Source organism: Lutra lutra, chromosome 14, assembly GCF_902655055.1.
Source record: "Lutra lutra chromosome 14, mLutLut1.2, whole genome shotgun sequence".
Lineage (NCBI taxonomy): Eukaryota > Metazoa > Chordata > Mammalia > Carnivora > Mustelidae > Lutra > Lutra lutra.
Window position 1 is genome coordinate 19836620 of NC_062291.1, and position 26625 is coordinate 19863244.

Sequence of the window (26625 nt, forward strand, 5' to 3'; positions counted from 1 at the left end):
CTTCGTCACTTGTGAATAAGCCTCCAACAGGGAGAGTCAGTCATATTTCAGACATCCCAGGATATAGCTTAAGTCAGCAATCAGTGATCAGAACACAGATGACCGGTATTGGGAGGATGGGTCCTTATTGCTCACCTGGGCCTACAAGCTGTATGCAATGGGCTCCAGGAGCGTGTGCATGGCTGTCTGCCCTGGGGTTGGGGCTCAAAGATGAAACTGACTGCAATTAATCACAAGTTACCAACAAAGCCATTGCCCGAAAGCTATAAGGTCTCCAAAGTTCCAAAAGAGTTACATTAGACAGATTCTAGCAGCATGACTGGTTTCCTGGGTCGGGAGACTGTGTCCTGGCACTTCCTCTTCTGCCTTCTTCCCAGAATCCTCTCCTTGAAGTGTCTTCATCAGTGACATCTCACAAGGGCTTGAGGGAGTCATGCCTGACTGAAGGAGAGAGCCAGAACACCACCACCACCACATTCCTCCATACTTGGCTCTTTTGTATTTTGCCTGAATCCCACTTATATAGATGTTAGGACCAAGTATCTTGACCAAATTTACTAGTTTTTAACTCATGTTAGTGAACTTCATTTTTATGAAAACCTTTGCAAAATTCATGAATTTTCACCTACTTCTGAACCATTTTATTCACACTTTGATGGACTCTTCATCACTTTCATTATTCTTCAGGTCTCTTTTCTCTATCATTATTGACAGTCATGAGCAGAAAAAAAACATAAATTAACAGTATCCTAAGTGTGAAAATGTGAACTGAAAATAATGGAAGATAGTGACACTGCACATTTTATTAACAGCATAAAGAACATCATATAAATAGCAATGCACATTAGACATTTGTAAAGCGTAACCATATTCAGTTATGTATAATTTACAAGCAAACAGAAAAGCATACTACCCAAAAGAAATATTTGTAGCTATTATTCACAAACATTACATTTTACCATCTAAAGCAAATAAGTGTTTATAGAATTTTGTTTGCTTTTAGAAGCCTCCTCAAGTATATTTTGTTGTATTTTCCATGCTATGATTTCTGAAAATAAAGAAAAAATCTCCTTCTGTGTACACAAATTTTCTTCATGGTAATGTTAAATAGGCCTCAAGTCCTAAAATAGCCAATAATAATTTTTTAGGCAATAAGCAATATTAAAGCAATCTTATTTTCTCTCATATTTGAATGGCCAGTTTGTGCAAGTTTTCTGGGTGGATCTTGCATCCAAATACCATATGGTTTCTTCCATCTTCATGAACCAAAGTTTCCTCTTCCTTTTTTTAAAGATTTTCATTATTTATTTAAGAGAGAGCAAGCTAGAGAGAACGAGAGAGCATGAGGAGAAGGGACAGAGAGAGAGGGAGAAGCAGACCCCACGCTAAGCAAAGAGCCCGATGGAGGACAGGACCTTGAGATCACGACCTCAGCAGAAGGCAGACACTTAACCAACTGAACCACCCAGGGGTCCCCAGTTTCTTTTTCTGTTGAAACTGAAGTCTTTACTATTTTCTTTTTCTTCCATATTTTTTTTTTTTTTATATTTCAGCAAGGGTGGGCTTTTTCTGTCATATTCTTATAACCCCTTTTATTAAAAAACTTGAACCATATTCTCCTAGGACAAAATCAAAGGGTATTGGGGGTGTATCACACACCGTTATTCTCGCAAAGATCTTTCCTCCCGGAAAATATCCAGCAATGTGTTCTATTTTACCCCCAGGGTAAGGTTCACAGACAACCTACAACATTCTCTGAAAGGCTGGGGCAGGCACAGGTTGATTTTAGAGTCTGATTCTGTTTTTTTTAGGTCCCAATAATTTATCCCAGTGCCCTCTTCACTATTTTTGTAAGGGCTACCTGTTGACCTAATCCAAAGTGTTTCAGGTAGGTATACTCCTGAGTAGGTACATATAAAAATATTCTTGCACTCACTTATATTGTTTCAAAATTTAAATTACTACCTACATTACAGAAACAGAGAAGTAGATATAAAGTAGCATTTAAACAGCATTTATTTTAACATTCTCATTTCACAGATAAGACAACTGAGTCACAAAAATACAAGTGTTGTTTATTACCAGGTTTGGAACATGAATCCATGCTTCTCAAAAGCAGGGTCATCACTCTCTGGACTAAGACATGTGCTTTCATGTGCTTTAATCATGCATGGCAAGATCAGTGATATCCACTAAGCACTGATTTTAGTGATGCAATCATATACATGTATCAGTGCAAAAGTGAGAGAGAACACTTGCTGGAAAACAAGAAAAGAAAAGCTCTTATTACATGAACCATTTTGTAATACCACTAACGATTTATAGGACAGTAACACAATGTAAAAATAATTCAACAGAGAGTGATGCCAGCAAGATGGTAGACCAAGAAGTTCCGGTCCTAATTCCTTACTTGAACATTAACACACACACAACCAAGACTGAATCATGAAGAAATAAATCTATAAATAAGTTTGATTCAATCAGTAATCAAAGCCTCCCAACAAAGAACAACCCAGGACCAAATGGTGTCTTCAATGAATTCTACCAAACATTTAAAATAGGATTAAGCCAATATTTTTCAACTTCTTCCAAAAAATTGAAGAGGAAACACTGCTATAGATTGTTTGTATCCCCCCCAAAATTCACATGCAGAAATCCTAACATCCAAGGTGATGGTTATCAAAAGCTGGGGTCCTTGAAAGGTAATTAGATCATGATGGCGGAGACCCTGTGAATGGGATTAGTTCCTTTATAAAGGTGGACCACAGAGCTCCCTCATCCTTCCATTACGTGAGGACATACTGAGGAGGTGCTGGTTATAAACCAGAAAGAGGGCTCTTGCCATGCACTGAATCTTCTGGCACCTTGATCTTGGATTTTCCAGCCTCAGTTACTTTATGAAATAAATTTCTGTTGTTTACAAGATACCAGTTTATGGTATTTTTGTTATAGCAGTCTGAACTGACTAACTCATTCTATACAACTAGCATTACCCTGCTATCAAAGCTAGATAATGAAGAAACAGCAACAAAACTACAGACCAATTACTTCTCATGAACACTGATATAAGAATCTTCAACAAAATACCATCGAACCAAAATTCCAGAGTATATTAAGAGAACTATTCACAAAACCAAGTAGGATTTAGTCCTGCAATGCCAAAATGGTTTAGCATATGAAAATCAAACAATGACATATATCACATTAACAGAATGAAAGCAAAAAACCCATGATTATCTCAATTGATGCAAAAAAAAAAAAAAAAAACCTTTGCCAGAATAAAACAATCCTTCATAATAAAAGCACTAAACAAACTAAGAAGAGAACCTTCTAACATAAGAAAGGCCATATATGAAAAACACATGCAACCATCACATTCAAAGGTAAAAACCTGAAAGCTTTCCCTCTAAGATCAGGAATAAGGCAAGGATCCCCACTCGTTCCACTCTTACTAAACATAATAATGTAAGTCCTAGCCAGAGCAATTAGACAAGAAAAAGAATTAAAAGGCATCCAAATAAAAGAGGAAGAAGTAAAACTATCTTCGTTCACAAATGACATATCCTTATATAAAGAAAACCCTAAAGATTCCACACACAAAATATCTGCTAGAACTAGTAAACAAATTTAGCACTGTTACAAAAACAAACAAACAACAACAACAACAACAAAAAACCCTCACATGTATGGTAAAATATTTGACAATGGTGCCATGACCACTCAAAAGGAAAGGACTCTCTTCAACAATTGGTTGGCTAACTGGATACCCTCATGTGAAAAAGAATGGTTAGACTCTTAGCATGTACCACATACAAGATGACTCAAATGGATCAAAGGCTTTCCTAAAGAACTAAAACTATGAAACTTTTAGAAGGATACATAGGAGAAAAGCTCTACTACATTTGATTTGGCAATGATTTCTTGGATAAGACACTAAAAGCAGGGCAACAAAAGAAAAAAATAGATAAACTGGATTTAACAAAATTAAAAATATTTGTGTATCAAGGACATAATCAAGAGTAAAAAGGTACGGGGCAGCTGGGTGGCTCAGTGGGTTAAAGCCTTTGCCTTTGGCTCAGGTCATGATCCCAGGGTCCTGGGATCCAGCCCCGCAGCAGGTTCTCTGCTCAGTGGGGAGCCTGGTTCCTCCTCTCTCTCTCTGCCTCTCTGCCTACTTGTGATCTCAGTCAAATAAATAAATAAAATCTTAAAAAAAAAAAGAGTAAAAAGGTAACCCATAGAATGGGAGAAAGGATTACTATCAAGAATATAGAAAGCGCTCCTGTAATTCAACAACAACAAAAACAACCTGGTTAAGAAACAAAAGACCAAATAGACATTTCACTAAAGAAATGACCAACTAGTGTATGAAAAGATGCTCAATACTGGTAACTGATAATTGATAGGGAAATGTAAATCAAAACCACAATGAGATACCACTTCATACCCACTAGGGTGGCTATTACCAAAAACAAACAAACAAACAAACAAAAAACAGAAAATAATAGGTTTTGGTGATCACATGGAATAATAGAAACTTTGTGCACAGCTGGTAGGAGGTAAAATGGTGCAGCCACTGTAGAAAACCGTACGGTGGTTTCTCCAAAAATGAAACATAGGCTTACCTAATACTATCCAACAATTTCACTTCTGGAATTTCAAAATAAGTAAAGCAGGGAGTCCTCTGGATATCTGTATACACATGTTCATAGCAACATCGTTCACAAGAGCCAAAAGGTAAAGCAACCTAAGCATTCGCTGACAGATGAACAGATAGACAAAATGTGGTGTATTCATCCAGAATGATTATTCAGCCTTAATAAGGAAGATTTGACATTGAAAACACTGTGCTAAGAGTAAACCATTCCCTAAGAAACAGGTATTACATGCTTCTATTTATATGAGGTGCCTGGAGTTGGTCACTGGTTCATGGGGAAGGAGTTGCAGCCTGGGAACATGGAAACATTCTGGAGATGGATGGCGGTGACGGTTGCATAACAGCATGAATGTACTTAATGCCACTAAATTGTACACTTATAAACAGATAAAATGGTAATTTTTTATGTAGCTTTTTCCACCAACAACAAAAAACTGCAACATCTATTTCAAAGTGTTACACTGTCGTGTGAAGGAGCTTCCTTCATGCATTTGGAGATTTCCTTGAAGGCTCCATGTGCCCCAGGTCATTTGTATATCTTGACAAAGTGCCTGGCTTGTACCGAGTCCAACTTCCTGAGACATAAGGTTCAAGAGTTATAAAAAGAACAAGCAAAGAAACAAGTCGCGGATAACTACCATGCAGTAGGCACTGTATTTTGTAGTAATGATACATAAAGACAAAGTGTTAGCACAAAATGAGCAATGTTAGCACTACTTTCCACAAAATATGGTGCGTGCCAGGTGGGACCCCATGCTCAGTGTGTGGAAGGAGAGGAGCAAATCTTGGTTTTCTGCTCTGAAAATGCCAGAGATATCAGGTAAGTACAACTATTCAAAGTACTGCAGATATATTTCATATTTTTAAGATGAAAATTATAAAGTTGTAATAGTTTAACTCTCTATAAAGCAACTTCTAACTGCTGATAAATATCTAATCCATTAAAGTGTTATAAAAACATCAAATGGAAATAGTGGAGATGAATGAGTACCAATTAGGAACAGACATGATTAAAACATTTCTTGTTTAAAGTTTTCTTGCATTTGCACATCTAACAGGTTACTATGGCAACTCAGTTATCTTGAGATACTCAGAGATTAGATTAAAACACCATACTGTTGAAAATCCACGTTCTCACTTTTACTAATTATACTTTTAAAAAAAGATGACAATTGTTGGAGACTAATTTTTTTAAAAAAGACAATATTAGAACATGTTGTTCACAGGTGAACAGTCTTCAAGATCAGTAGTTCAGGAAATGAGGAAAAACGGCCTCCCCCAAACTCTTATCACCCTAAACAGCTCTCACCTCCTTGTGTGTGCCTGTGTGTGTGTGCGCGCGCATGTGTGTGTGTGTGTGTGTGTGTGTGTGTGTGTGTGCATGTGTGAGTGTGTGTGTGTCTGTGTTTGGGGTTGGGGAAGTAATTACAAACTAAATATTACAATGTGAGATGTGACATATGGGTTCTGAAAATTAGAAAGCAGGTAAGAGGAAATCATCGCAACTTTAAAAAAAACTTCCCATTGAAGCTCAGGAGCACTTGAATTCAGAAGAGCCACACGGATTCAGGCTGCTGCGGGTACTGTAAGAACACCTTCTGAGAACCGTTCGTGACGGCGGTCCCCCAGCCTCTCTTTACTTCTCGGGGCTGGGAACCAGACAGAAAGCCCTGCAGCTAACAGCAGAAGCAAAGGGGCACAAAGCTCACACAAGCACGTGCGACCGTCTTGCAGCCGAGGAAATACAGCAACTGAGCCAACAGGAGACATGAGGCCAGAAGCGGACAGTGCCCCCAGCTCCGAACGACATCCAGTGGGTCTGCCGCTTACAGGCTGCCGCTGGCATATTGCAAACTTCCTGCCTGGTGTTCAGAGCCACACCAGCTCAGAGAGGAGACATCAGTCGCTTTAAAACTCACGTCAGGTTAGGGGCGCCTGGGTGGCTCAGTGGGTTGAGCCGCTGCCTTCGGCTCAGGTCATGATCCCAGGTCCTGGGTTCCAGCCCCGCATCGGGCTTTCTGCTTGGCGGGGAGCCTGCTTCCTCCTCTCTCTCTGCCTGCCTCTCTGCCTACTTGTGATTTCTCTCTGTCGAATAAATAAATAAAATCTTAAAAAAAAAAAAAAACTCACGTCAGGAGGATTTATAATCTTTGGACTCCTTTCCAAGTGGGAGGCAAAATGATTCAAACTGTTCAGCTTTCCAAAAACACAGGGAAATGTAGGACTTGTAGGTTTTCTGCTCCGAACAGTTCAGCAGTCATGTCTTCAATCAGGCAGGTCTTGAGGTTTCAGCACCAGCAAGACTGCAGGGCAGTGAGTGACTATAGGGGGTGAGTGAAGCTCGTGGTGACACACCTGCACCTTTACTATGAACGGTGGGCAACTTCATCAAGCTACTACCCTGTCCCTGACCAGCATCCATTTGCTGCCTACAAACTTTTATTTACTTGACATGAAGATCTTCCAAGAAGCCCCTTTTCCAGTCTAGCGAATGTTTAATTATCACCACCAAAAGTTAAGGGGTTTTCCTGGCAAGTTTGGCTGCTGATCCCTAAGGTGTCAGATTCTAATAGAACCACCTCCAAGCCTCAGTGGCTTCTTCGAATATAAGTCTGTTCCTGACTCACAGCTGACCCCAGGAGCCAGGCCCCTCCACTGTGATCTGCACCTTCCCCGCCACCTGTGTCCTCTTCAGGCAGTGCCGGGGTCTTCCCCAGCCAGGCCTGATGTCACACTGCTGTCCCCATCTTACCTGAAGTCCAGACACAAGGGCCTCACCAGATGTGACAGGACAGTAAAATGAGCTCAGCTGTGGGCCTGAGGCTCAATTCATAAATGTCTATTTGTAATCAACTTAGGCAATTTATCTCTTCATAGATGAACATTTTCAGTTCCAGAGTTTACTTTCCTGGGGAACAGGACAAGAAGGGATATGTCTGCCCTCCAGGCTCGTGTGCCGGACCGCACGGGTGGGCTGGAACCCTTGACAGCTCATGTTTGCCTTCAGCCCTCATTGCTCTCCCCTCCACTGCCCTCACCTCCCACTACAGACTCTGCCGCAACACAGCCCTCCCATCCCCACATCACTTCCAGTTCATCTGGGTACCCAGCCCAGTCCAAAATGGGTGAGTCCACTGTTTCATGGTCTCCAGGATGACCTACGAGCTGATAATACGATGAATGCTAAAGTCTTGGTGGGAAAGAGCAAAGTGTTTCTCATAAAACGGACCCTAAATCCACTGGATCATAATCACTGGGGGTGTTTGTTAAATTTGCAACATCTAAACCAGGAACTGGGAATTAGAATCTTCAGAAACAACTGAAATCAACATTTTAAGAAACACCTCGAGGTGACTCTACTACAAATCAAATTGTAAGAACTAAAGGGTTACCCTTACATCTTCCCTGATAACATATCTGGGTCTGATTACAGTGAGTCACTGTGTGTGTCAATGACGTGGGGGAAGAAATGGAGCATACTAGCCCCCAACACCACGGCTGTTGCTGGAATTGGTTTTCTTTAGGGAAAGCACCCAATCCTCAGTTACTTAGTCTACAAATGGTTAACAATATTATTTAACCAGTTACTACCTGAAAGCATTGAAATGTTGACCTATGGATTGACAATCTGTTTAAAAGTTGCAAACTGACAAAAATCCGTTTTTCACTAAGAAGATAACCTGGAAGGTGACAAAAATCAATAGGAAGACAAGCAGATAAAAGTTCACAGTTTCAACATCTGCGTCTCTAACCTTTGAGCATCTGAGGATGTCACTCAGTGCCCTCTGTCCAACCACTGGCCTCTAACGTCTCCCGGGGACACCACATATACCACAGCCTTCCTGCGGCCCCACATCCGGCTGTCACAGCTCCTCCATACAGTCTCATGTTACCCTACTTACCCTATATGTGGAATTTTGCTTAGTCTACCTGACAAAATGTACCTTTTAAAAAGGCCTGGTTCCTTTGTACCTGGAACAAGGAACTATTCCAAACATCCCCTGGGTTTATTCCAGGGAATTAGCTCCCTACCTTACATATTTCTGGAGCATGCTGATTTCAACCTATTTTAGTAGGCAGAGCAAAAATAGTTTTCTTACATGCCAAGGTCTATCAATCAGGAATGGCTGAACAGGGTGCTGGGGTGGGGTGGGGGGTGATCTACCGTATTGCGTGCATCTGGGAAGAGCCGAGGTTGACTGGACATCCGTTCTGTATAACTTCTACACAGAACAATTCAGACCCACGGGGCTCATAACCAATTAGAATCGGGGACACCAAACAGTGAAGCAAGCTTTCATTTAAATTCACATCATAAAACCCACTGTCATAGATTGTCAGTGATGTCTGTGCTCAAAGGATACTTGAATTGTTTGTTATGATTAAACCACAGGAGTTTCATTTGCTTCTCTTAGTCCTTCATTCTCTTGGTCCATGAATTTCAAGTGGATTTTTGAAAGATCACTTCATGAAGGCAAATGCAATGTTCAAAGCACCTCTGGGTGCCTTCACAGGGCTGTTCGCATGCCAGATATACTTAGGATAGCAGAGGTTAAATAAATAGAGATTTAGCAAGTTCAGGTTTCTCTGTTTTTCCAGATCTCAGTTGTTCAGCAAAAACCATCATTAAAGAAGCAAGCAACCACTGCTGATGAAGTCTGAGCGGTAACAGTTCATAAGAAGAATAAAATCAATGAGACAGTTGGTCAAAGAAACATGTGAAGTTCAATATTAATACAAATGCCACAAAGGGTTAGAGACATTGCAATTCAAGGGACTGAGGACTTAAAGTATGAAACTTTTTTGAATTCTCTGGAGGATTTGTTACAAGGAAGGAGATTCTTCATCCACATTTCTGCCAGGCATATATACTTCTGTGAAGACAATAATGCCTGGAGGAAGACATTAGATTTTTAATTTGTCTATAATTTGTATTATATATCATTTCATATACTTAACCACCTAGGAAATATTAGATAGGCTTCAAATGACATCAAATAAAATAAGTGCACTGTTCTTGTCGCAGAACTTTAACACTGTCCAACTAACTAACATCCATGAAGCAAACATCTCTTGAGTTCTGTGACAGCACTAAATGTGAACTCCACTGCTAATACAAAATTTAAAATGAGCCGGGATGTCCATTCAACTTCTTCACAAATAAACTGAACACTCACAAAAAACAGCAGACCACAAATAGCGGTCAGTACTACAATAAACTGAAAAAGATTTCCCTTAGCGTCCATGTGTCTTCATGACTGGAATAAATGACTCCTTAAAAAATAACAGAAAAGAAAATTAAATTATAAAGAGAGAATAATACCTGTTTTCACAGTTTAGAATATATGTAAATGCATATATATTTTAAAAATATGATATTCAGGATACCTAGCTAGAAAAAACAAAACACAACATTAAGCAGCTTTATAACTTAGGTTTTCAAACAAAAATTAAATATTATAACATGTCTGATAGAAAACACATTTTGTGGAAAAGTCATTTAATAAAGGTATTTCCTCTAAGTGACCCCCTAGTGACTGGGAACTAAGTTCTAGAGATACACAGGTTGGAGAGGAAAGAGAAGGAGGCAGTCGAGAATACCAAATGGGCTTCCTATTGTCTGCTTCAGGATGTCAGCAGGACTGCCCATGGGCCTCTGGATATGCCACACTTGATCTCACGCCAGGCCCAGTGACACCCCAAAGCCCCAGCTGCCAAGGCCACAACACCCCCTACTCTGCCACCAACCAAATGCATCCACAAGAGCCAGCTGTTAGAGGAGAAACCACAAACAAGCTACAGCGCCACCTTCCAAAATAGAAAAGAAAGGTTTCTAATGGCCAGCCTGTTGAACAGTAAGATCCAAAGTAAACATAAAACGCTACCTCAGAGGCTAAAGCAGATGTGCACGTTTTCAAATACCACAAACAATCAAGGAAATACGGTATCACAAAAAAGAAAATAATTCTCCAACAACCGAACTCAGAGGCACAGAATACCACACTCTGATAAATAATTTGAAATAGTTGTGAAGAAATTCAACAAGCTAGAAGAAAACTCAGAAAGGTCATTCAGGGAACTCAGGAACAAAATTAATGAACACAGCAGTTCTTTACCAAAGAGATTAAAATTATATGGAAGAACCAAATAAATTCTAGAACTGAAGAATTCAATAAATGAGATGGAGAATGAACCATGAGTAACCAGGCAGACCAGATGGGAGAGAGAATAAGTGACTTGGAGGATAGGAATAGAGAAATAGTTCAGTTTGATGAGGAGGGAAAACTAAGATTTTACAATAGTGAAGAAACCCAGCAAGAGCTATCAGTTTCAATTAGAAAGGTCAAAAAGGTAAATATAAGAGTAAATGGTATATCAGAAGGAGAAAAGGGGGAGAAGCAGACAAAAGAAATAATAGCTGGGAACTTCCCAAACCTGGGAAGAGATTGGTATGATTCCACAAAACGACTAAAACAACCTATTATCTCAATGCAAAAAAATATTTTCCAGAACACATTATAATGAAACTGTCAAAAATCAATGATCAGGGACCTTCCAGGCAGCCAGTGAAAGGAAAGTAATCTTGCAAAAAGGAACCCTAGTAAGTTTTCAGCAGATTTCTCAGCAGAAACTCTGCAGACCTGGAAAGAGTAGAATGACACTCAAAGTGTTGAAAGATAGAGACTGCCAGCCAAATATACTTTGTTTGCAAAACTACCCTTCAGATATGAAGGAGAAATGAAGGCTTTCCCAGATAAAAGCTAAAGCAAGGTTACTACCATGAGGCTTGACTTGCAAGAAATGCTAAAAGGATTTCTTCAAACTGTAAAGAAAAGATGCTAATCAGCGACCCAAAAACATACTCTGCTCTGCTATAGAACTCTGTATTAGCACTGTTGCCACTTAACTAAGGTATAAAGGTTAAAGGAAGAGAGTATTAAAACCTACAGCTACTATAATTTGTTAACAAATTCAGAGCATAAAATCAGTGAACTGTGGCATTAAAAACATAAAGGGGAGGAATAAAAGGGCCGAGCTTTTATATAGGAAGAAAGAGAAGCTAGTTTCAGCATAAAATGACCTGTTTTATCTCAGAGATATTTTACATAAACCTCATGGTAACCACTGCAAAAATCCAGACTAGATTCACAACTTCAAAATGGGGGTGGGGGAGCACTGAGCAAATCACTATGAAAAAGAATGAGAAGGCAAACAATAAGATGGAAGTTGCAAGTCCTTATATATCAATAATCACTACAAAGTAAGGACTGAATTATTCAATCAAAAGGTGTAGAGTGACTTAATGGATTAAAAAAACTAAACTAAGCTAAAACAAGACTCAAGTTTATGTTGCCTACAGAGACTCATTTTAGCTCTCAACACAAAGAGATTCAAAGTGAAGAGATGGAAGAAGAGATTCCATGTAAATGGAAATCTATAAAAAGCAAGGGTAGCCATACTTATATCAGAGAAAATAAACTTCAAGCCAAAAACACTAACAAGAGACAAAGAAGGCTGTGATATAATGATAGAGGGTTTGAAATATCAACAAGATAAAACAATTGGAAACACATATCCACTTACCCCTGGGATACCTAAATACAATAAGCAAATACTAACAGGTATGAAGGGAGAAAGAGACAACACTACAAAAGTACTAGTGAACTTCAATGCTCTACTGTCAGCCATAGATAGATGATCCAGACAGAAAATCAACAAAGAAACACTAAAATTGAAGCACATCTTAAACTAAATGGTTTAAATGACATATATACATCATTCCAACAAACAGCAGCAGAATACACATTCTTCTCAAGTATACATGAAACCTTCTCTAGGATAGATCTTATGATAGGACACAAAACATCTTAGCAAATTTAAGGAGACTGAAATCATACTAAGGGTCTTTTCTGACCACAATGGTATGAACTAGGAATCAGTAAAAGTTGAGGGGTGCGTGGCTGGCTCAGTCAGTGGAGTATGCAACTCTTGACATTGGGGTTGTGGGTTTGAGCCCTACTTTGGGTATAGAGCCTATTAAAAAAAAAAAAAAGTGAAAATTCTACAAATAGGAGGAAACTAAGGAACACACTTCTGAACAACCACTGTATCAAAGGAAAAATCAAAAGGGAAATAAAAAATTATCTTGAAACAAAGGAAAAGGAAATATATCAAATCCTATGGGATGCTGAAAAGCAGTTCTGAGAAGAAAGTTTATAGTGGTAAATGTATATATTAAAAAATTAGAAAAATCGCAAATTAAAAAGCCTGATTTTATACCTCAAGGAATTAGAAAAAGATCTAAGTTCAAAGTTAGAAGAAAGAAGGTAATAATGATCACAGCAGAAATAAATGAAATGCAGACCAGAAAAACAATGGAAAGGATCAATGAAATTAAGAGCTCATTTTTTAAAAAGATAAAGAAAATTGACAAACCTTTTGCTAGACTAATTAAAAAAGAAGACTCAAATAGATAAAATTAGAAATCAACTGATACTACAGAAATATATAGGATCTTAAGAGACTATGTTAATAATTATGTGCCAAAAAATATATCATACAAGAATGGATGAATTTCTAGTAACACAATATATACAAAGACTGAATAAAGAGGAAAAAAATCTGAACAGACCAATAACTAGTAAAATAATTGAATAAGTAATCAAAAACCTAACACAGAAAACTCCAGAACCAGAAGGCTTCATTGGTGAATTCTACCAAATATTTAAAGAAGAATTAATGCCAAGTGTTCTCAAACTATTCCAAAAAATTGAAGAGTGGGGAACACCTCCAAGTTCATTCTTTTTTTTTTTTTAAGATTTTTATTTATTTATTTGACAGGTAGAGATCACAAGTAGGCAGAGAGGCAGGCAGAGAGAGAAAGAGGAGGAAGCAGGCTCCCTGCTGAGCAGAGAGCCCAACATGGAGCCTGGGACCCTGGGAACGCAGGACCCTGGGATCATGACCTGAGCCAAAGGCAGAGGCTTTAACCCACTGAGCCACCCAGGCGCCCCCTCCAAGTTCATTCTATGACACCAAAACTACCATGTAACCTAAGCCAGAAAAGAACCACTACAAGAAAGTAAAATTATAGACCAATATCCCTGATGAATATAAATGCAAAAAATGTCAACAAAATATTGGCAAACCAAATTCAAAAACACATTAAAAAAGTTCAAAACAGATTAAAACACATAATAATGATTATACACCATGACCAAGCGGGATCTATCCCTGGGATGCAAGGATGGTTCGAACATACACAAATCAATCAATGTAATACAGCACATTAACAGAAAGAAAGATTAAAAAATCATGTGATCATCACAATAGATGATGAAAAGGCATTTGACAAAATGCAACATCCTTTCCTGATAAAACCCTCAAGAAATTGGGCATGGAAAGAATACAACTCAACATAATAAAGACTGTACACAATGAACCCATAATTAACATTATACTCAACATAGAAAATTTGAAAGCTTTTCCTCTAAGATCAAAAAAAAGACAAGGATACCCATTCCCCCCCACCCCGCCCCTTACACCATACACTACTGGAATTCCTACCTAGAGCATTTAATCAAGACAAAAAAGGCATCCAACGTGGAAAGGAAGAAGTAAAACTGCCATTATTTGCATATGTTTTGATTTTGTATATACAAAATCCCAAAGACTATCAAAAACTGTCGGAACTTAAGGAAAGTTGCAGGACATAAAATCTGCGCATGATGAGCAGTTGCATTTCTGTATACTAATGATGCAACATCCAAAAATGAGATAAAGAAAACTATCCTATTTACAATAGCTTCAAAAACAATAAAATACCTAGGAATAAATTTAATCAAGGGAGTGAAAGATCTGTACTTTGAAAAGTACAAGACCTTACTGAAAGAATTTGAAGAAGTCACAAATAAGTGGAAAGACATGTTGTGTTCATGGATTGAAAGAATAGTTACCATGTCCATACTACCCAAAGTCACCTATAGATAGATTCAACACAATCCCCATCAAAATTCCAACTGCTTCAAAGAAACTAAAAACAAAACAAAACAAAACAAACCTAAAATTTGTATGGAACCAGAAAAGACCCTAGATAGCCAAAGCAACACTGGGGAAGAACAAAGTTGAAGGTATCACACTTCTGAGTATACTACACTCCACAGTAATAAAAACAATATGCCACTAGCTTAAAAGCAGACACAGAGACCAAGACAATAGAACACAGAGCTCAGAATTAAACTTCCACATATACTGTCAATTAATATTCCACAAGGGGCCAAGAACACCCAAGAGAAAAAGTCTCTAACAAACGCTGCTGACAGCACTGAAAAAACACATGCAGAGCATAGAAATCAGACTGCTCTCTTAACAGCACTCACAGAAATTCACCCAAAATGGACCAAAGATTGAAATACAAGACCCGACACCGTAACAAAATGTAGGGAAGAAGCTCCTTCACATTGGATTTGGCAATGAATTTTTGGAGATAACACCAAAAGCACAAACTTTGAACAAAAACAAAAATCAGCAAATGGGAGTACATAACACTTAATTCAAAGGTTCTGCGCAGCAAAAGAAACAAGTAACAAAATGAAAAGGCAACATACAGAGAGGGGGAACATTTTTGCAAACCAGATATATCTAACAGGAGTTAATATCCAAAATACATAAAGAATTCAGACAACTCAATAACAAAACAAACAACATGATAAAAAAAAAAAAAAAGATGGGCAGAGGACCTGAACAGACATTTCTCCACAGACATCCAAATTGCAACCAGGTACATGAACAGATGCTCAACATTACTCATCATTAGGGAAAGTCAAACCAAAACCACCATAAGGTATCAAGTCACACCTGTTAGACTGGCCAGAATCAAGAAGAGGGAACAAGTACAGTGAGGATATGGAGGAAGGGGGACCCTTCCCACTGCAGTCAAATGCTCTACCACTGAGCTATACTCTCTGGGCCCTTCCCACTGTGTACTGGTTCAGCCAATATGTAAAACAATACAGAGGTTCCTCAAAAAATTAAAAACATATCTACCACATGACTTGGCAACTCTATTGCTGTGTATACCCCCAAAAGGAATGAAAACAATGTATCAAAAATATATCTGAACTCCCATGTTCACTGCAGCATTATTCACAATAGCCAAGATATGGAAACAACATAAATGTTCATCATTAGAGGAACTGATAAAGAAGATGTGATGCATATATATTACATTCTATTTATTACCCATATGTATCGTATATATTCACGTATATACACATAAATATCATCCAGCCATGTGAAAGAAGAACATCTTGCCATTTGAGACAACGTGGATGGACCTTGAGCAATCATTCTAAGTGAGGTATGTCGGAAGAGAAAGGCCAAGTAAAGTATGGTACACTTATATGTGGAATCTAAAAAAGCCAAACTTGTGAAAACACAACACAATGGTGATTACCAAAGGATGAGGGGTGGGAAAATAGGACTGCTTAGAGTCCTATGGCTTAGTGGACAAACTTACAAGGAGTAATAAATAAGCCCTAGAAATCTAATGCAGTGTAATACTATAGGATCACCATCAAACTTGCTAAGAGATTAGAACTTAATTATTCTAACCACTAAAAGAAATAATAATTAAATAATGTGAGAGGTGCTAATTATGGTACCTCTACACTACAACGGCAATCACAGTATATCAATTATCAAATTAACATGTTTTACACCTTAAATTTATGTAAGTCAAATATATTTACAAACATATTTACATGTCAAATATATTTTTATTAAAAAATGGAAGAGTAACTGGCACATAGGTGCTCAGAAAAGTTTGCTGAAGTGCCACTATCAATACATACTAACAGAAAAATTACATGGTAGTTAGTACAATTCTGAATCTGCATGTAATTATCAACTTAATCTCCAACTATAAAGAAGCACCTGATATGAATATGACTGGGTATGTGCATGCGCATGCGCACACACACTTTCAGAAAAAGAGCAAACAAGGCAAGAAATTTCCCAGTAACTGTAAACCTCATATGGAAATCCTCACTACCATCCACCAGACTATATCACCTGTTCGAGCTGGACAACATGAGTGGTAAATTATAGGTAGACTCACACCGGTTACACTGTTGTAGAATATCCAGCAGCAAACAGAACCCATTTCATTACTTAGAAAACAAAACTGCTTCCTTGAGGCACATGGAACCCCACAGTTTTAGTCATTCTTCAATACAAAAGATAGTCAATGTATAACAATGATAATCAGAACTACCTGAATATCTACTAGCCCTTCCTTTTTGTTGTTATAAACCTCAAGTTTGTTTCACTACCTACTTCTTCAGACCACCACCACACAACAGAGTTAAAGTTAGTGAATTAATTCCCGAAAATTCCTGAGATGGGATAGAGATAGCGGAAGGGGTAAAACAGAATAATGTCTTATGATCATAACCACTTTTTTTTATTATTCAAATAAGATTTCTTGTATTCTTTTTCAAAAGAGTAAGAACAGCCTGTTGCTACCACCAAGGGTGACTCTGGCACCTCATGTAAAGCTCCTCTCATCTGTACATTCCAGTATCTCCGAATACCTTTCAACATAATTATTAAAACTAAAGTTATTATGGTAGTCATAGGGTACTGTTTAAAAAAACATACTCATTTTGTAAACTGATGGGAAGTTGGTCACCAATCCTTATCATAAACATTTTAAATCACAGCTGATGTTTTTTTCCCCTATTTTTTTTTTTAAGATTTCATTCATTTATTTGACAGAGAGAGAAAGATCACAAGTAGGCACTGAGGCAGGCAGAGAGAGGGGGAAGCAGGCTCCCCACCAAGCAGTTAGTGTTCGGCCCTAAAACCTTGATAAGCAGAATATTACTCAGGCACAATAATTCTGGGTTGTTGTAAATGCTTTCCAACATTCTCAGGAAGTCACGAGCTTTCAGCGACTCACACACCAAAAAGCAGTGAGCCGTGGGAAAGGCAGTTCATCAGTTTCTAGTTGGTACACACTGTTCTGATGGGTAACTATCACCATCCAGGAATGCTAGTGTTACTGAAATGCTTGTGTGATGGCTCTGGCGAGTGTAACATACACTTGCTCATAATTGTGATCAGTGTATTCTACCTATTTTTTTTTGAAGATTTTATTTATTTACTTTAAAGAGAGAGAGAGGGAAAACCAGACTCCCTGCTGAGCAGAGAGCCCAACATGGGACTCCATCCCAAGACCCTAAGCTGAAGGCAGAGCTTAACTGACTGAGCCACCCCGGTACCTGGGGAATTAGTTTCTTAACAGAGTCATCCTCCCTGTCTTCAAATTTAAACTCACATTGTCTTTATCATCTTTTTTCTTTCTTTTTTTTTTTTTTTAATTCTCTAAACTTATGTTCAGCACATAGTTGACATTCAACAAATGATGAAATCAGCCTCTGGACAATTTGTTTGAAATTGAGCTCAAGAGGCAGCTCTCTGGGAAATCTTCCCTGAACATAAGCCAGTGAATATTTACTAAGTCCTTTTGTATGAAGGCACTGCTGGGCGTTCACCTGGGGATGGAAGTTATGCATGTTCCTGGACAGAGGAGCTAAGAGTGCCAGTGGTGAGCGGCAGGATCTGGAGCTGAGAAGAGCAGTGTAATTCCTTCCTCCGTCCAATCTACATGCTCTCTGCCTGGTTTATGTGTGTGTATTTTGGGGACTGAACTTGCCTTTCTCATGTTGATAATGACACACAAAGTGGCGTCTCAGTCATCACCAACAACAGAGTCTCCAAACACGAAGTTGCACATGCTCTTCAGAGTCTGTCCTCATGGAGTGATCCAATCAAACAGCCAGAAATAAAGCCAAACTTCACTAAACACATTCCTTTAAATTCCTCTTTTATTTCTAGAGCATCTGAGCCAGATAATCCAGACCTTACAGGTATGGAGAGGGTGGACTGGCCTCAGTCCCTAAAGAGTATTTCTTTCCCTCAAAGCCACATAAAGCATAACTTTTTTTTTTTTTTAAAGATTTTATTTATCTATTTGACAGACGGAGATCAGGAGTAGGCAGAGCGGCAGGCAGAGAGAGAAGAGGAAGCAGGCTCCCTGCTGAGAAGAGAGCCTGATGCAGAGCTCTATCCCAGGACTCTGAGATCATGACCTGAGCTGAAGGCATAGGCTTTAACCCACTGAGCCACCCAGGTGCCCCTAAAGCATAACTTCTTGTCCACTGAAAATTTACATGAAAAACTGGAAAATTTAATATACCTACTTTTTAAACTTGTATTTTAATTAATGAAACTGATATGCTTACTATTTATGATTGGTTATTAAGATTAGACTTGATTTCTTTGCAATACAATTTCATAACACAAAGAATCTAGAGCAAAATTTAAACTCAATCCTTCTTTCATAAACAAACCCTACTTTGATGACTCCAACTCACATTGTTTTTTTTCCACCATTTTTTATAGTATGGTGTAAATAGAACAAGTTCTTATGCACTGGATTACACATACATATACACACATATATATTTTTTCTTGGCTTATTTCTTTTATAATGCTTACGTTTGATAATCTCTTATTTCCAATAGTCTGGTCATCCTCTGAAAGCATAGTTTTGGGTTTACTCCTGTTTTCTATTTCAAAACACTATTTTAGGCATTTAGTAATTATCCATTTAAATAATTATCAACTCCTTCACTACGGTTTAACAAAGAAATGCAGGGTGACATGAAATCATGCATGCCTTGTATATAGGTCTGTTTGCTAAAGTCCACCAGACCATTTAAAATTTAGAAACATATGGGAATATGGTATCTGACAACTAATTTTTGTATATTTCAGAGCTCCATGAACATTAACAAGGTTTATTTTAAAACTACGTCAACAGTTAAATAAATTCAACTTAACAACATAAATAAAAGAATGTACAATCCCCCAAAAACTATTTAAAAAGGCCTGAAACAAACATAAAAGACACTAATTCCTGAGACTGACACCTAATGCCTAGGCTACCCTACATTTCAAGAACAAAGTATATCAAGACCCAAATACTAAATTCCTCAGAGCCCAGTGTTCAAAGTAGCGAAAGATCCATTTAAGTACTGGGCTAGGAATAATAATGAAATAATTTAATTTCGCACTTTGTATTTCAAAATATACACAAATTGCCTCAAAGACACATACAAATTGAAATACAAAAAGGTGTATAAATTGTATAAGATAGGAATGGGGCATACTACCATAGATCCTAGAATGGTTATAATAGCTTTCTTTTCCAATCATATAATTTGTCATTCTAGAACACATATATTTTATACTATTCTTTTATTCTAGAATAGCTTTCTTTTCACAGTAGGGTAGAATATTCAAAGTGAAACCTTAGTTTCACAAATCTTAGCATCATAAAGAAAGAATGAGGGATTAACTTTGCTGAAACTATCCAAGGGTTAACAAGACTATCTTCCTGGAAGAAGTAAGTCACATAAAAACAGAATTCAATAGAGAATTGCAGGATGGTACCTTGGAAAGGAAAATAATAAAAGAATGTTAAAGCAGTATTAAAATAATGCCAAAAGCTTGTGCTTTTGAAAAACAGGAAAAAAAAATCTTTGAGAAATACTAATGAAAAAGAAAGAAAATCTTCAAAGAGCAGAATAAAAAAGAGGAAAGCCATAAAAAACATTAACATATATCTTGAAACTTTTCTAAAGGTTGTACTGCTGCTATCTACAAATGACTGACAGAAGTAAACACAAATATTCTCAACCCCGTAGCCAGCCATAAGAATTCTCAATAGAGTTCCATCAAATGTGACCATGCAAAGAAACAAGAAGTGTATGTGATAAAGGATCCAGCCCTGCAAAGATGGAAATAGTGAAGCTTTCCAACACAGACAAAAGGCCTGTATATATTGTATTATGGTGAGAAAAGACAAACTCAAAGCGTAGCCCAGAATAACAACAAAAATCCAAATAACATAGACTGGGGTCACTGTATCTGCTTGAAAATTAAGAACAAAAATTAAGAAATGAATGATAAAACAAGAGATTAGTAACAAATGTATGTGACAAATGTAACAATTAGTAACACAAATTAGTAACAAAATAAAGAAAAGCATTATAGAGAGAAAAAATTATAAAACAAAGTTTATGTAACATGAAGAATGAAGTTAAAACATCTAACTGATGTCTAATTGGTGTGGAAGAAGCCTGTACAGAAGAGGTAAGACCATTTTTTAAGCAACCTGAAAAAACTCCAGAACTGTTGAAAGATTGGGACTGGCAATTTCAGATTTAGCAAGGCCAACTAACTGCAAGCAGAACAAATGAATGAATAAATGAATCAGAAGTATAGGAAGAGCCTTTAACAGGTAGCTGACTTCTGTCAGCAAAGTGAAAGCGGATAATCACGGAACAAGATCTTCAATGTTTTAAATGAAAGTACCTGTCTACTCAGCATTCTCTACATAACAAAAACATCCTTTTTTTTTTTGGTAGAGATTTTCATTTTTTTCTTGGGGAAAAAAAAAAAGTGTCACTGTTATTCAAGTGAATATACAATCCTCTGATTTAGTTTGAGTTCTCCTAAGACAGTGCCCAACTCGAATATAGGTGTGGTAAGTGATCCTGAGAAGTATGAATAGAGTGAGAAAAAAGAGGAGAAAAACTGCATACAAGTGCACAGTTGTCAGTGTTGCCGTGGTAGGTAACATGGACTCATTTCCTCTGGAACCATTGGCAAGTCATGGCTTGCCACCCAGAATTGTTCATCTTGTGGATTGTGATCACCTCTCATTTCTTTTCTTTTTTTTTTTTTTATTAATTTTTAAATTTTTTTATAAACATACAATGTATTTTTATCCCTAGGGGTACAGGTCTGTGAATTGCCAGGTTTACACATTTCACAGCACTCACCATAGCACATACACTCCCCAATGTCCATATCCCCATCACCCTCTCCCAAACCCCCTCCCCACAGCAACCCTCAGTCTGTTTTTTGAGATTGGGTCTTTTATGGTTTGTCTCCCTCCCAATCCCATCTTGTTTCATTTATTCTTCTCCTACCCCCTTAACCCCCCGTGTTGCATCTCCTCTCCCTCATATCAGGGAGATCATATGATAGTTGTCTTTCTCCGATTGACTTATTTCACTAAGCATGATACCCTCTAGTTCCATCCACGTCGTCGCAAATGGCAAGATTTCATTTCTTTTGATGGCTGCATAGTATTCCACTGTGTATATATACCACTTCTTCTTTATCCATTCGTCTGTTGATGGACATCTAGGTTCTTTCCATAGTTTGGCTATTGTAGACATTGCTGCTATAAACATTCGGGTGCATGTGCCCCTTCGGATCACTACGTTTGTATCTTTAGCGTAAATACCCAGCAGTGCAATTGCTGGGTCATAGGGTAGTTCTATTTTCAACATTTTGAGGAACCTCCATGCTGTTTTCCAGAGTGGTTGCACCAGCTTGCATTCCCACCAACAGTGTAGGAGGGTTCCCCTTTCTCCGCATCCTCGCCAGCATCTGTCATTTCCTGACTTGTTCATTTTAGCCATTCTGACTGGTGTGAGGTGATATCTCATTGTGGTTTTGATTTGTATTTCCCTGTTACCTTGAACCGGGCACAGGCTGGGTGAGCTCGGAGCGCGGCCAGAAACCAGGGAGACAGAGTGAGTGAGAGCTTTTCTCCAAGCGCGCGGCTGGAGGCTGGGGAGATGGAGTAACCGAGCGCTTTTCTCCAAAAACATCTTTTAAGAATGAGAATAAAAGGGGCTTCTGGGTGGCTCAGTCAGTGAATTATCTGCCTTCAGCTCAGGTCATGATCTCAGTGTCCTGGGATGGAGCCCCACATCTGGCTCTCTGCTCAGCGGGAAGCCTGCTTCTCCCTCTCCCTCTGCAGCTCCCCCTGTGTGTGCTCTCTTGCTCTCTCTCTCAAATAAATAAATAAAATCATAAAAAAAAAAAAGAATGAGAATAAAATAAAAAATATTTCATAGTAAGAAATAAGTGTTATAGAGCCTCCAGACCCTAACTATAAGAAAAGTCCAATACATGTATCTCACATGGGGCCATCATGCCATATGAAAGCTGACTTCTAAAAATCAAGTAGGAGGAAAAAAAAAAAATCAAAATAAATGAGTGAACATTAACACAACACTGTAGAGAACAGGAAGTCTGATTTGCGAGAAGAGAACAAGCTAGAAGTAATAACCTGGACAAAAGTATCTTATAAAATTTCATAGTATGATCAACGGTCAAGTCTTCTCAGCTTCAGTACTTGTTACATTTCACTGCAGACTTTATCAACTATCAAAGCTAAACTGGGATAATAATCAGGAAGAACTTCAGGAGAAAAAGATAAAAATAACGAGAACAAAATGATAAAAAATAAATAAATAAACGAAACCAAAGACAAAAAAGGAATATATAAGAAACAAGGAAGAGTGAATGAAAAAAGTTACACAGATACACAGTCTTAGGGACAAAAATTATGAAACTGGATCTTTAAAAACGTCCTTTAAATGTGGTACCAAAGTAATAAGCATAAGGATAAAGAAATGTTGAAATTCAGAAGGTTGTAGGAGAGACGTAGCAGGCGAGGGATCAACCACAGAGCTGGCTAGGTTGTACCAATATCCATCGTATTGCAAGCTAAGGAACACTCACCCAGAGATAAAGGAGGCCACTACCCGACTGTCCAGTTCCATTGAGAAGAAAGACACAATGCGTAAATGCATCGTGGCTTCAAGTAGCCACAGAGCATGTAAAGCCAACTTTACCAGAACTGCAAGGAGAAATAAACTGACCCACTATCACACTTGGAGACCTGAACACACCTCTCAGAAGGTAATAATCAGAAAACAAAAAATTAAGCATACAGAAGATTAACCAAACACATAACAAGCATCACCTAAAAGATATATAGAAAACACCACATGCGACAATTCCAAAACAGACATTGTATTCAAATCCACGTGAAACATAAAACAAAACAAACCAAAAAAAGAGACTACACTCATGGCTGTAACTGCGCTCTACACCAAATTTCAAAGTTTTTATCATATAGATGACATTTTCTGACCAAATTAGAATAAACTTAGAAGGATTATCTTCCCACATAAAGTAGAAAATTTCAAAATTATTCTTCTAAGAAACTCAGGAATCAAATAATGGGAAACAGAAAATTCTGTAAATTGAATGACCATGAAAATACTTAGAGAAAACCAGAAAAAATGTATACCCTTACATGTTTATTTGAGAAAATGAATGAAGAACCAAATGCACAAGCTTATCAACTGATACACATTAGAAGTTTACAAACAAAGCACATCTTCTTCACCGAAATACAGAAGGTAGGAAATGGCCAAGAAAGGACTACCAATTGATGAGTCAAAACAGACATATGACAGTGGGTCACAAAAGCCAATCTCTGACTCTTTCGATATTTGCAACTGAATGAACATCTGAAATAGGTCAAAGAGAAAATCAGGTAAGGCACAAAAATATCAGGAGTCCAACATTAGGCCATCCTACAACAGGCTGCAGACATTAAAAGGGAAAAAAAAAAATCATCATAACTTTATACCAATAACCTTAAAAAATTAGAAATGAAAAATTCTTAGAAAAATGTGACAGTAGCTAGGAAATATGAAATTAAAACTCAGGAAAAAAGCAAAATGTATTGCACCACAAAAGAAAATTTTGTTTAAAAGGAAAACATTGTTTTTATAGGTATCAGAGAGAGTGTTTCTGTAATCAGACTAAGCCTACCGTCCATTTTGTTTATCAAGGACACTCCTGGTCCTGACTAGTGTCCATCCCTCCCTGTGCCTTAAGGGCCTCCGTGTCCCTCCACCAGATGGAAAAGAGAAAGAGGAAATATTCAGCAGGCAGCAGAGATCACAACTTCCTAGGGGGAGGCTCCCACCCTGCACAGGGGTGCCTGGTGCAAATATAGTGAACAGGACAGTGTTTAGGGAAACCTAAGTGAGGACAGAGTAGTTATCCTATCTGAAAACAAATCCCAATTCCTGAGCTTGTCAGTGCAGAGCACCAACACCATGGACCACACTGGCCAACAGAAGACTCGAGCCTCCCCTCCCCTTTGGCCTCATGTGTTGCACTGACTCATTCGTACTCCCTGAGAGAAAGCTGGTTCCCAGAAGTTCCTCAGAGGTCTAAGTGAGGTTATTGGTCATCTACCCAATCTCTTCCCCTGTCCCTTGACATGGAGCATCTCAGAATATTCCTTGACCTACACATGCAGGCTCCACAGAGTCTCCTGTCTCTGCTGACTCTCTGGCAGCCACCATGTGTGCAATGACATGGTGAGTCCACACCAGCCCAAACCATACCCCAAGCGCCCCCTAGGAGGCCCTCCTTCCTCACTGTGGGTATTTCTGCTCTCCCCTACATACCATAAAAATTTCGGGGTCTACAAGACTACAAAAATAATCCAGAATGCAGGGGAGGGGAGCCCACCCAGTGGGAAGCAGAGGAAGGACTAGACTGCTATGTGGGTTGCTAGAAGGCTACATTCAGGACCACGTGTGAGTGGCTGGATGGGCAGATAGAGAGCACCCCTTCAGCTATCTGTGTGCTCCTTGGAGAAAAATCCTTAATCCTCACCACCCACCTCACTCCGTCATGATGGAGTCTTCAAAGACCCTCTGGTATCTGTCCCACTTCATACATACACAATGGGCCAACACATTCAAAAGAACAATTAGAACACTTGGGACCTCCGAAAGGCAGAGGAAATGACCAGTGTGGCCAAGGATCTCAATCTCTACCTGCCAGGAGGCACCCTGGTCAGAGACACAGCAGAGAGCAGCATCTCTTGAAACTCTCTCACCACAAACAAAGCCCCACTGTCTCTCTCAGAGATGCTTGAGTCCTGCTCACAGAGGAGGGTCCTGTTCTCAATGGGAGAATGGGTTTCCCAACGCAGCTGTCACTGGTGTCCCTCCCTCTCTTCGCAAGCAGCCTTTCACTCCCAGAGAAGTAATCTCCGCCAAGCAGCCATATCCCACTGTTCCCGCACCCAGCAAGAGACACGTGGAGGAGAGGGGGCAAACAGAGAACACACACCCCCGCAGACGAGGGTCTCTCTGTTACTACTGCTCTAAATTTACCATACTATTGTTTTCAGTTTGTTTTCCCATATTTACCACACTCTGCAATCAGGTATTGACCTGTTTACTTGTTCATGAACATTATGTTCCCCACAGCCAGCCAAGGACTAGTCAGACAAGCCTGCTGCTATACCTCCAGTTCATAGCAAGGGCCCTGGCACAAAGCATGGATTCAATCAATATTTGGGTCAGCAATTAAAATTATCTTCCTGTATCTAACCACCTGCACAAAGCATTCTCCTCTTCCCTGAATTAATCAGCTCAGCATGTTTGATTCATATGAATTTGGACGAGCAACCCATGAGGCTCCAGGCCAGGGCCCCTTTCCCATCTGCACCCTCTCTATTCACACCAGTCCCAGCACCTGTCATATTGCTGGCTTCAAGTGTGGCTCTTCCCACCAACACAGGAACAGGAAAAAGATAACTAACAGACCTCTAGGGCTCTTAATCAACAGAATCCAGAGCCCACTCCCATCTAGGTCATGGTCAGAAACCACACTGGTCAGGAATTCCTAGTCCATCCTGCAATAAGGTGGGACTAGGGGCTTCAGGAAGACAAAGAGGGGTTAGCGCAAGGCAGCTGGGTACAGGATGTAGCGATAAGCTTCAGCCATAGATTAATCCTTGTTCCTTCCCATCTTCTGCCCCTCTGTGAAAACAGAGCTGAGAGACAGAGACCAAAGGTCCTCCTTCCTTCCATACCTGCAGTCCAGGGACACCAGAGTCTAGAGTCTGACCTGCTCTAGGTTCCTTTCCCATGTTGTTGTCCCTCAGGAAGCCCAGGTGAGCTCGGATCTCCAGCAGGCTGTGGGCCATCAGCCTTGGG

The 26625-nt window shown here is 38.9% G+C and overlaps 1 protein-coding gene across 8 annotated transcripts in view; it reads right to left on the reverse strand.

Moving 5' to 3' along the window:
* ZWINT (ZW10 interacting kinetochore protein) overlaps nt 1-26625 on the reverse strand; it is a 64085-nt gene that overhangs the window by 34921 nt on the left and 2539 nt on the right. For 2 of the 8 annotated variants that reach the window (XM_047702616.1, XM_047702624.1), the window contains exons 8-9: nt 26502-26619; nt 9315-9931 (exon numbers count right to left, since the gene is read on the reverse strand). In XM_047702616.1, the coding sequence (XP_047558572.1) occupies nt 26542-26619 (78 nt within the window). In that variant the 3' untranslated portion in view covers nt 9315-9931; nt 26502-26541. Of the gene's footprint in view, nt 1-1440; nt 2259-9314; nt 9932-17398; nt 18468-23079; nt 23330-23354; nt 24127-26501; nt 26620-26625 lie in introns of those variants that run through there. The other 6 variants (XM_047702617.1, XM_047702621.1, XM_047702620.1 and 3 more) reach the window with 6 other exon arrangements.